The 12,129-nt window shown below is 38.2% G+C and overlaps 1 protein-coding gene across 1 annotated transcript in view; it reads right to left on the bottom strand.

The window, feature by feature from the left end:
- LOC124776403 (peroxisome biogenesis factor 1) overlaps positions 1-12,129 on the bottom strand; it is a 388,232-nt gene that overhangs the window by 192,634 nt on the left and 183,469 nt on the right. The window contains 1 exon segment of the mRNA XM_047251383.1: positions 1,229-1,293. Within this exon segment, the coding sequence (XP_047107339.1) occupies positions 1,229-1,293 (65 nt within the window).

Genomic DNA, 12,129 nt, shown 5'->3' with positions numbered 1-12,129 from the left:
GAAATTGTTTGCCAGTACTTCACTTTCTTAGCATATGTTGAATGTCTCCATTCCAAGAACTGGTCATTTGATTATGTGTAACATGAGCAACCCATGTTTCAATATCAGTGATAATTTAGCTTAAAAACTTATTTCCTTCAATATAGTATCTCCGGAGGAAAGTCACTGCACTTGCTAAATAATTAGTTTTGCATAACTCAAATCAGCATTTTTGTAATCTAACATGAAAACTACTTCTGATACTGTAAGCATTCTGTCATCATTCCATATGGAACACTTCTTCAAATGTGAGGGAAGGTACAAGATGATGATGAAATCAGGCATTGCCTACCTTCTAAATCTTTTTTTTTCCATCTTCTGCATCAGATCGTCAATAATGACTTTAAATGCTATAAACCATTTTCCAAGCATTCCAGCATTCATAGTGTTTTTTCCATAGACTTTACTAAATATTCTGATGAATTTTGGCACCCTTTACATCTCTTGAATTCAACAAATGAATGTCAATGTGTATTTCACTATCAATGGCATTTTCACTCTACTGAGCTACTTTGAATGTATACAAACAAATGTTCATGTGAGCAAAAGCTACTGTACGGCATTTGTGGTAGTCAACAGTTGAAAGCATTTTGCGAGCATGCAGAGTATTGTGACTGAAAACACCGATGACCATATTTCAAAATGGTACTTACTTCAAAACCTTATCTGTTTAGAGCTCTTTAGAGCTCAATGTATAATTTATGTAGCATTGTATGATTTCAAATTGCCTGATATAAGCTAACATCTACTTTCATTCCACATATGTAGCTAATACTAACATATCCATTAATTCAATTCTGTATTATGCTCTACTAAGTGAAAATTATGTTAAGAGACGTAAGTTTATGCCAGAATGGATCAAAAACAGCTAGCCAATTATAATAATCATACAATTCAAATAGTGTTTACAACCAAGCACTATATTGAAATTGAAAAACAACAATAACGAGCGTGTTCACTTTAGGTCATTGCTAAGCTCAATTAGACATAATTTTTAATATAAAATCGATTAAGTAGCTGTGTTCATTTCTGTAAATGTCTTCTGATGTAAGTACATTGAAACTTTTGATTGAAATCAGGTATATTTCAATATCTGATAGTTTATGTATTTTGAAGTAAAAAGACAAATAAATTATCAATTACAGGCAACTTATTTGAAAAAAGTAAATAAAAGCTTCAATAAATTTACCTTATAAAAAGATTCCTTACAGCTTCTTCACTGGCTCCTATGTATTTTGAAAGCAGTTCAGGTCCCTACAACAATAAAACATTGACAGCATGGTAAATGAAAACCAACATTGACTACAATCAACAGTACTGCCTGACAAAAAAGTGAGGAGGAAGCCAAATGAAGCTTCATGAGTTCAGTTGGTATGTAGAGTTATTTGAGTGATTACAAAATTGAGTCCATTTATCAGTATGACATTGCAGTCACTCTGCTCTGGATTCATACACCAATTCAGTTGGAAAAGATATCACAAGGCTGTTGTATACTTGCCTGAGGCAAGCTGGCCCAGAAAAGTGATTCCTGATATTCTGGATATTGGCACTGGAGTGGAGCTGACATCTGAGCTGGCCCAACACATGTTCTATTGGGGACAGATCTGGGGATCTTGTTGGCCATGGGAAAATCTCAACATTACACAGATAGTTCTTAGCCACATGTGCAATGTGTGGATGAATATTGCTCTGTTGAAAAATGGCACCATGATGCTGTTTCATGAGAGGCATCACTTGAGGGTGTAGAAAGCCTGTGAGACACTGTTGTACCATCAGAGTTCCCTCAGTCACTTGGTAGTGACCTGAAGCTATACCAACTTGCTCCCCACAGCATGACACCAGAAGTAACATTGCTGTGTCCCACCAAAACATTGGAAGACTGGGACCTCTCCTCACCATACTGTCTCACAATGGTCATCCGAGGTACTGTGGATCATGATTAATCACTGAACACAATGTGATGCCATCAGCAGTCTATGCTCCCTGGTAATGCACCACTCCAAATGTAGCATTTTGTGCTGTGGTACAGATGGCAGGGTATGAAGGAGACGGTAATTCCGAAGTCTGCCTGTTGTTAGTATCAGGCCTGGTAACAACACTAAACTAGAACAAAACTATTGTGCTCTGGTGGCTTTTCAACCTGTCGCAGAGAATTCCAACTCTAATCATTTACACCCTAATGGTGTGTTCATGTATGAAGTTACACTGCTTCGTGGTGCTTGAGGATGCTTCATGATGCAGGATGACAAAGTATGTTGTAGGATAGTGTTAGTACTGACAGTAAAAAGTAAAACCATAGTAACTGAGAAAGAATAGATGGCATTACTTGTTGTTGTGGTCTTCAGTCCATAGACTGGTCTTATGCACCTCTCCATGCTACCCTATCCTATTGAAGCCTCTTCATCTCCAAGTAACTACTGCGGCCTACATCCATTTGAATCTGCTCACTGTTCTCCAGCTACAATTTCAGCCCCCCTCCACACACACACACACACACACACACACACACACACACACACACACATTTTATTCCAATACTAAACGGATGACCCCTTAATGTCTCAGAAACTGTCCTATCAACCAATCCCTTTTTTTTAGTCAAGTTGGGTCACAAATTTCTTTTCTTCCAATGCTATTCAGTACCTCCTCATTAGTTATGCAATTTACCCATCTAGTCTTCAGCATTCTTCTGTAGCACCACAAAAGTTTCTTTCAATTTTTGTCTGAACTGATTATCATTAACATTTCATTTCCATACATAGCTACACTTCAGACAAATCCCTTCAGAAAAGACTTTTTAACAAATCTACATTTGATGTTGATATATAACGGTTTTTACTGCCACTGCCAGTGTACATTTTATATCTTCTCTGCTTTGGTCATCATCAGTTATTTTGCTACCCAAATAATACAATTTGTCTACTACTTCACTTGCCTCATTTTCTAGTCTAATTCCCTCAGCATCACCTGATTTACTTCAACTACATTCCATTACCCTTGTGTGGTATCGATAGCTAAGACGCCTCAGCGAGGGCCAAGTTGTTAAGTTGGGATGATGACACCGACACTGATGACTGTGCTCACTAGACGATGCTGGAGAGCTCTACGAGCATCGCTCCAGATTCTCCCGATTTCATCGAGTGCAGACAGCCAGGAAACATCGCTTCAGCTTAGTTTGCTATTGAGACTTTGCACCAGTTATGATGGGGCCACAACGCTGCACCTACGTGTCATTATCTAATGTTATGTAATATGTTTGTACACTAGTAAAGGTGCTTTAACTGTATTTGCAGTACCAACTTGTATTACCTTTTCCTGCTCCTACCCACGTGCTGCCTTCCAGGTGGGATACAAAACCTTGTTTTACTTTTTTTGGTGTTCATTTTACATCCTCCTTTCAAGAAACTGTCAGTTCCATTCAGCTACTCTTCAATGTCCTTTGTTGTCTCTGACAATTACAGTGTCACTGGGAAACATAAAGGTTTTTATTTCTTCTTCCTGAACTTTAATCCCTACTTGCAAATTTTTCTTTGGTTTCCTTCACTACTCGCTCAATGTACAGGTTGAATAACATCAGGACAGACTGCCAACTTGTCTTACTTCTGTCTCAACCATTGTTGCCCTTTCATGCTCCTCAACTCTTATAATTTGTGACATTAGTATTGGAAGTAAAATCTAATGCCTGACCTTTCAAAGCCCAGCAAGTTTCTCCAAACTTTGGAGATGAAAGCATAAACTAAGATGCCACTCTACTTAAAAATTTGTAGGCAGATTCCAACAAGGGTTATACACTGGCTCGTAGTAAATGCATCATTTTTTGTATAATTAGAGCTCCACGTACCCTGATAAGTTTGATGGATTTGATTTTACAATGGGCCAATTTTGGCTGAACTGATGTTGTCTGATGGTCATGTCTTCCATTTGAGATCTGTGGTTATGTTATATTACTGTAGTAGCAATAGTACGTGACAGTAGTAATAATAGTTAGTTATCACTTTATAATCAACTATCATTACTACAGTAATACCAACAGAATGTATCTAACAAGCAAACAGACAGGAATAGAACCATCGATATCATATGAATGCCAAAACCATCAGAAATAACGTGATGATGGCAGATCAGATGAAACGGATCTATTGCAAAATAAAAGCAACCAAACTTAGCAGCAGGCTTGGAATTACATTTATACAATGTCCTTAAAAGACACATACTAAGCAGAAGAATATAAATTGCATTATCTTTTGTTGTTTGACTTGCACTGTCGTGAATGCTGTGACATACAGAACGTACATTCATGCTTGCTTTTTTTTTTTTTTTTTTTGTCATCAGTCTACTGACTGGTTTGATGCGGCCCGCCACGAATTCCTTTCCTGTGTTAACCTCTTCATCTCAGAGTAGCACTTGCAACCTACATCCTCAATTATTTGCTTGACGTATTCCAATCTCTGTCTTCCTCTACAGTTTTTGCCCTCTACAGCTCCCTCTAGTACCATGGAAGTCATTCCCTCATGTCTTAGCAGATGTCCTATTATCCTGTCCCTTCTCCTTATCAGTGTTTTCCACATATTCCTTTCCTCTCCGATTCTGCGTAGAACCTCCTCATTCCTTACCTTATCAGTCCACCTAATTTTCAACATTCGTCTATAGCACCACATCTCAAATGCTTCAATTCTCTTCTGTTCCGGTTTTCCCACACTCCATGTTTCACTACCATACAATGCTGTACTCCAGATGTACATCCTCAGAAGTTTCTTCCTCAAATTAAGGCTGGTATTTGATATTAGTAGACTTCTCTTGGCCAGAAATGCCTTTTCTGCCATAGCAAGTCTGCTTTTGATGTCCTCCTTGCTCCGTCCGTCATTGGTTATTTTACTGCCTAGGTAGCAGAATTCCTTAACTTCATTGACTTCGTGACCATCAATCCTGATGTTAAGTTTCTCGCTGTTCTCATTTCTACTACTTCTCATTACCTTCGTCTTTCTCCGATTTACTCTCAAACCATACTGTGTACTCATTAGACTGTTCATTCCGTTCAGCAGATCATTTAATTCTTCTTCACTTTCACTCAGGATAGCAATGTCATCAGCGAATCGTATCATTGATATCCTTTCACCTTGTATTTTTATTCCACTCCTGAACCTTTCTTTTATTTCCATCATTGCTTCCTCGATGTACAGATTGAAGAGTAGGGGTGAAAGGCTACAGCCTTGTCTTTACACCCTTCTTAATATGAGCACTTCGTTCTTGATCGGCCACTCTTATTATTCCCTCTTGGTTGTTGTACATATTGTATATGATCCGTCTCTCCCTATAGCTTAACCCCTACTTTTTTCAGAATCTCGAAAAGCTTGCACCATTTTATATTGTCGAACGCTTTTTCCAAGTCGACAAATCCTATGAAAGTGTCTTTATTTTTCTTTAGCCTTGCTTCCATTATTAGCCGTAACGTCAGAATTGCCTCTCTCATCCCTTTACCTTTCCTAAAGGCAAACTGATCGTCACCTAGTGCATTCTCAATTTTCTTTTCCATTCTTCTGTATATTATTCTGTATATCATGCTTGCTATAACTAGTAATTAGATGTATTTTCTCTCTCTCTCTCTCTCTCTCTCTCTCTCTCTCTCTCTCTCACACACACACACACACACACACACACACACACACACACACACACACACACACGAAAGCAACTAGAACAAACAAATTAGTTAAAAAAAGTTTTGATTAGATATGACATATTACAAATCAAAAACAACACTTTTGATATATATAACTTTTTGACAATTTACAAAAGAAAAAAACTGGATGAGCCAGTTAATCCAAAAATATGTTATCTCCACCTCCCCCACCCCCACCTCCAAGCCAATACCACCACCAATTTAGGTGAAAAAGCCAGATAACAAAAACTTCTGAACCCACAACGGACAAACACACACACACACACACACACACACACACACACACACACACACAAATAAATACACAAGGTGAAGATTTATGATATTCTCCTACACCTTTCTTATGTAATTTGTGAGGTTGGTACAATTCATCCCAAGTTTACACAATTGAAATTACTTCCTTCCCAACAACAAGGAAATTGTCAGGTTACTTATGTGGTATTATAAAGGTCAAAAAGTAGATATTGTTGGCATTCCTTGTAAGCTGCAGCAACACACTGAACAGTAATTTTGTCATGTTAGGGCATTACATCACACACTACACACTATGCTTAACTGACCTGCACAGTAGTCTAGAGATATTTGTAAACCTTATTTTTGGTTGAGCTAAAGCCCCACCAGTGCCTTTCCATAACATCCCTTTTTCCACAATTCTCGAAAAAGTAATGTCTTGTAGAGTAGTCAGTTTGATTTCCAGAAAGGTTTTTCAATGGAAAATGCTATGTATACTTTCACTAATGAAATATTAAATGCTCTGAGTAACCAGAAGTCACCCGTTGCGATTTTTTGTGATCTCTCGAAGGCTTTTGATTGTGTAAATCATGGAATACTTCTAGATAAGCTCAAGTACTGTGGTATGACTAGGACAGCACTCAAATGGTTTAAATCATACCTAACTGGGAGAGTGCAGAAAGTTGAAATAAGCAGTTCATATAATATGCAAAAAGCTGGTGATTTCTCACACTGGGGAACAATCAAGAATGGGATGCCGCAAGATTCGGTCTTGGTTCCTCTGCTGTTCTTAATATATATTAATGACTTGCCATTCTATATTCACAAAGATGCAAAGTTGGTACTTTTTGCCGATGATACAAGTGTAGCTATCACACCCAACAGACGAGAATTAACTGGTGAAATTGTAAATGATGTTTTTCAGAAAATCATTAAGTGGTTCTCTGCAAATGTGCTCTCATTAAACTTTGACAAAACACAGTACATACAGTTCCACACAGTAAATGGAATGACACCATTAATAAATATAGACTTCAATCAGAAATCGGTAGCTAAGGTAGAATATTCAAAATTTCTAGGTGTATGCATCGATGAGGGGTTGAACTGGAAAAGACACACTGAGGATCTGCTAAAACATTTGCGTTCAGCTACTTTTGCTATTAGGGTCATTGCAAATTTTGGCAATATACATCTCAGTAAATTAGCTTACCACGCCTATTCTCATTCTCTGCTTTCGTATGGCATCATATTCTGGGGTAACTTATCACTGAGTAAAAGAGTGTTCATTGCACAAAAGTGTGTAATCAGAATAATTGTTGGAGCTCATCCAAGATCATCCTGCAGACTCTTATTTAAAGAGCTATAGATCTTCACTGTAGCCTCACAATATATATATTCACTTACGAAATTTGTTATTAACAATCTGAACGAATTCAAAAGTAATAGCAGTGTACATGGCTACAACACTAGGAGAAAGGATGATCTTCACTACTCAAGGTTAAATGTAACTTTGGCTCAGAAGGGGGTTAAATTATGCTGCCACAAAAGCCTTTGGTCACTTACCTAATAGCATCAAAAGCCTTTGGTCACTTACCTAATAGCATCAAAAGTCTGACAGATAGCCATACAGCATTTAAAAGGAAATTAAAAGAATTTCTTAATGGCCGCTCCTTCTACTCGTTAGACAAATTTTTGGATATAGTAACTGGGTAATTTCCCCAATCCCCACCAAAATATAAATAAATAAATAAAAAATAAAAATAAAATTAATATTAAGTGTCATGTAATATTTTGTGTAATATAATATCTTGTATAGACACCTTTTATTTACCTGACACATTCCACATCATTCCGAAGTGTCGTATTCATTATCTATGGAACAAGTACTAAGCTAATCTAATCTATAGGGTACTGCAACATGATTCTGACTGGTTGTAGTGGTAATTTTAGTGAACTTATGTGCAAATGTCTGTACGATATATCTCTTAATTATCAGGATGTTCCCATACTATAACTGTCATAGGACATATTCCATCTCTACTGGCAGTCATGTTGATGGTTTCCCACACTACAGAACATTTTGTATAATGGTTTAAAAAGACAAGGTGAAAATTTCTTTATTTGGCAGTGAAAGAAATATTAGGTACTTATTTTTTTACCATAGTGCCTTATTATATCAATGCATTTCATCCACTGTTTTTCCAGAGAGGACATTCTTCTTCTAAAGTGAGATTCTGGAAGGATAGTTGAAAACCTACATACAGTGCCAAACCTCAACCTCTTCTTTAGACCCAATATGCTTCCCACCCACATATTACAGAATAGACAAAAATTTAGAGGGTGCCAAATTTAGTGAAAAAATGGATGATCAAACTACTTGTATTTCAAATACACACTTTTCCCACTCAGGAACCACCTTTTTGGGCAGTTACTTCCTTTCACACTATTGCCATCTTTTTACACACTTTTTATGCTAGTTGGTCCACAAGAGTTGCATAGCAGTCACCAGTTTTTGAAGCCTTTGTAAGCTAAACAATGAGAAGAATCCTTTTCTCTTCTCCGACAACAATGGCTGTGACCTTCAGACACATGAAATTAATCTCCTTTTAGAGGTGCAGCAGTGGTATTGGCTTCCACACCATATTCAGTTCCCCTCCGTTTCTTCTTCTTCTCCTCCTCTCTCTCTCTCTCTCTCTTCCCTGACATGGACCTACATAACAATCTCACAATATCAGATGGACTCTTTATAAACTGCCCAAATACTGATGAAAACTTGTTCTCACAATTGATTTCACCACTACTTAGCAAATGTGACACCCATCTCACTCAAAGCATTTGCATAGTTAATTCTTCACGTAAAGTTTGCCATATCTTTCCTCCAGAATTTCTATGGCGTCAATTATTCTCTGCACCTTTACTCAAGGACATTCCAATTCCACATTTTGCACTTTCAACATTTCATTCATATATTCACTAACTCACTCACTCTATCATCACATACTATAGATCTCATCAAGAAGTGATGTGGAACACATCAAGATGTACATTAATTAAAGACCAGCAAATCATATAAAGTTCATCTCTACATTATACTAACAAAATCATCAAAATGCCTGCAGTTGATGCTTATGACAGCTCAGTAAATTATAAAAAAATCTGCTGTTGTTAAAAAAGCTGTTACTTTCTTGGGTATATTAAATATCTACTACATATCTCCTGTAGGTAATTTAATATTAATTCGATTACATTTGTGTTTTTAAAAGAAAATACATGCATACATTTTTGGCACAGAGAAAATATGGATACACTGTAATCATTTGATAATTGACTGTAGAACACACCAGAGGAATAATTCAAACAATGGAGGGTCAAACAAGTCCATCAATAATCCATAGAATAGCAATCTTAAATGTAATCCAGTTGAAATCTGGTACACGGCCCATGAAAGTACTGTGTCAGTGAAATACAGACTTTAGCACACTGCAATTCAAAGTGTCTTGCACCTACTCAGAGGGCAGATTTTATCTCTGGCTTGATACTAGAAACCAGGCCCATATGACAGCCCATTGGTATCTCTTACCAGCTCCTAGTGGAGTCAGTGATAGCGTACATCACACGTTATTGGACTCAGTGTCGGATGTCAGAGATACAGCCTTCCTTCCCCCTTTAATTGGTGCATAGAGCTATAAATCTCTGCTTGCAGAAGGAGTTTGGCGCTGAGACTGGAGTTGGCTGGTGTTGATGTTCTGGTATTTGGGTTGATGCTGGGAAGTCACTGTTGCTACAGGTGGAGAAAAGTTCCATTCCACAAACGACCAACTCTGATAGCACAGAACCTGGGGATGTGGGTCTGCCAGGCACCTGAAACTGTGTTGAGCTGGCTCTGGGGACAGTAGTGGTTGTCTCAAGCTAAAAGCCACTAAACGTGGGCACAGCTTGTTGGCATGTCATACCAGCACGGTGGCATTTACATCCACTGTTAACTTCTGTCATCCAAAGAACTTATTGTTTTGCTTGCTGTGGTATTTGGCATTTGAATGACAGACAGAATCTGGCGTAAGCATCTATGACAAGCCACATCTCTGGCGGGGATGGACCACCAAAGTCCAAATTTACATGCTCCCATGAGAGCTGTGGTGTTTGTCAGGCATGGGACCACTGCAGGCATGCTGATTGGGTTGATGTTCAGCTCTCACAGGAGGGCACTGTCGTCTCAATGTCCTTCATGATGCCACAGGTATTTTGGCTAGCCAACACCTTCATGCATGACATCCTCTGGTGGTCAGCATGCAGGAGATTTGTGCCATGCTGACACAGTGGTAGTGGGAAGAGCATCCAGCACTCATTGTCATCACTGTCTGATGTCAGCATCAGTACTCCCTGCACCATCTGGATTACATTTTTTAGGGAAAAATATGTGCAGGATCTGGAAGGAAGTGCATTGGGAGGTGTTCCAGATAATCTTGGCTAATGTATTTCATAATTTGTTTGAGGATAAGATCCTCAGCTATATCCTTCACCATTACAGATGCAGTGACAGCAAACCATTGTAGGTAGTTCTGTAAGGTGCCCCATATTTGGAAGAACTTTGTTTCCCAAGACTTAAGTTTGAGATCCGGTCCCTTAGACAGTATGGATAGGACACATGCGTTACTGTGTGGTGCTGTCAGTTGACAGTGAATCAAATAATTGTAAATGCTGAGGAAGAAAGCACACTGCTATAGGTATTGCATCATTTTCCCTGAAAGTCCATTCTTCTACATCTCAGGAATCCACCATATAGTGCATGGCCAAGGTACCACATATCACTACTAGTCATTTCCTTCCTGTTCCACTCACAAACACAGTCAGGGAAATTGACTGTCTATAAGCCTCCACATGAACCCTAATTTTTCTCATCTTACCTTTGTGGTCCTTATATAAAATGTATGTTGGTGGCAGTAGGTTCAATCTGCAGTCAGCCTCAAATAAATTTCCACAACAATGCTCCATGAAAAGAGCATTGTCTTCCTTACTGGAATTCCCATCATTAAGTATGTCCACAGATCAAACCTACCAGCAACAAATCTAACACCCCACCTCTGAATTGCTTGGATGTCTTCCTTTCATCCAAACTGGCAGAGGATCCCAAACATTCAAGCAGTACTGAAGAACATGTTGCACTATTGTTCTATACAATGTCTGCTTTACAGATGATCTACACATTCCCAAAATTCTCCCAACTAAACAAAGGCATTCACCTACATTACTACCAACCTGACATGCTCATTCCATTTTGTATCGCTTTGCAAAATTACACCTTAATGTTTACTTACTTGATGTGACCATGTCAATCAGCACACTACTAAAGCCATATTCAAACATTACAGGATTGTTTCTTCTATTCATTTGCACTAACTGCCATTTTCCTACATTTAGAGCAAGATGTCACTCACCAAACCAACTATAAATTATGTATAAGTCACCTCAGGATTAAACAAAGAGATTAATAGTTAATGGTGTCTTGGGAAGATCTAAAATTTTGTGCCTCAAAGAAATGTACTGAATTTTTGGAAGCCAAACATGATAGTCAGTGGCTTTAACAATAATAATAATAATAATAATAATAATAATAATAACAACAATAATCATCTGGAAGTAACTGACCTCGACTGAAATATTTTAGATGTGTATATGGTGGTTGTTCATGCACAAAATCATTCTTGTTAGAAAAAACACACATTGTGTCATGTTGAGACACACAATGGCCAGTATGAGGTGTTCATACATTCCCAGACAAGATGCACACATTAGATAATATTTTAATTTGTGAAAAGCCTGTAAGATGGTAACCTTTGTGATGTTGGCTACAGAGATGGTGAACAAATCATCATTAGAACACATGTTTCCTTGTTTATAACAGAAGCTGCTGAAGCAGTATCAACAACAAATTTTATTAACTGGTAGTTCATTCTTAGTGGGAGAGAAAATTTTTTCAGTTTGTAAGGGGTCCGCAGGCCCTTACTACTAGGTTTGCACTCACACAGGTCGACAGGGCAACTATCGATTAGTGTGTCGGGTCGCGAGAGCGAGAGTTGAGTCAAGTCAGTGCGTGTTGTAGGTTCCCGCGAGGCGGGCAGAGCTGAGCAGAAGCCAGCAATTGATAGAAATTACCGACAAAGGGAGTGGCCATCGCCGCG

This window comes from Schistocerca piceifrons, chromosome 2, assembly GCF_021461385.2.
Source record: "Schistocerca piceifrons isolate TAMUIC-IGC-003096 chromosome 2, iqSchPice1.1, whole genome shotgun sequence".
Taxonomy (NCBI): domain Eukaryota; kingdom Metazoa; phylum Arthropoda; class Insecta; order Orthoptera; family Acrididae; genus Schistocerca; species Schistocerca piceifrons.
The sequence above is the reverse complement of the archived record's forward strand: the minus strand, read 5'-3'. Positions and strand labels throughout refer to the sequence as shown.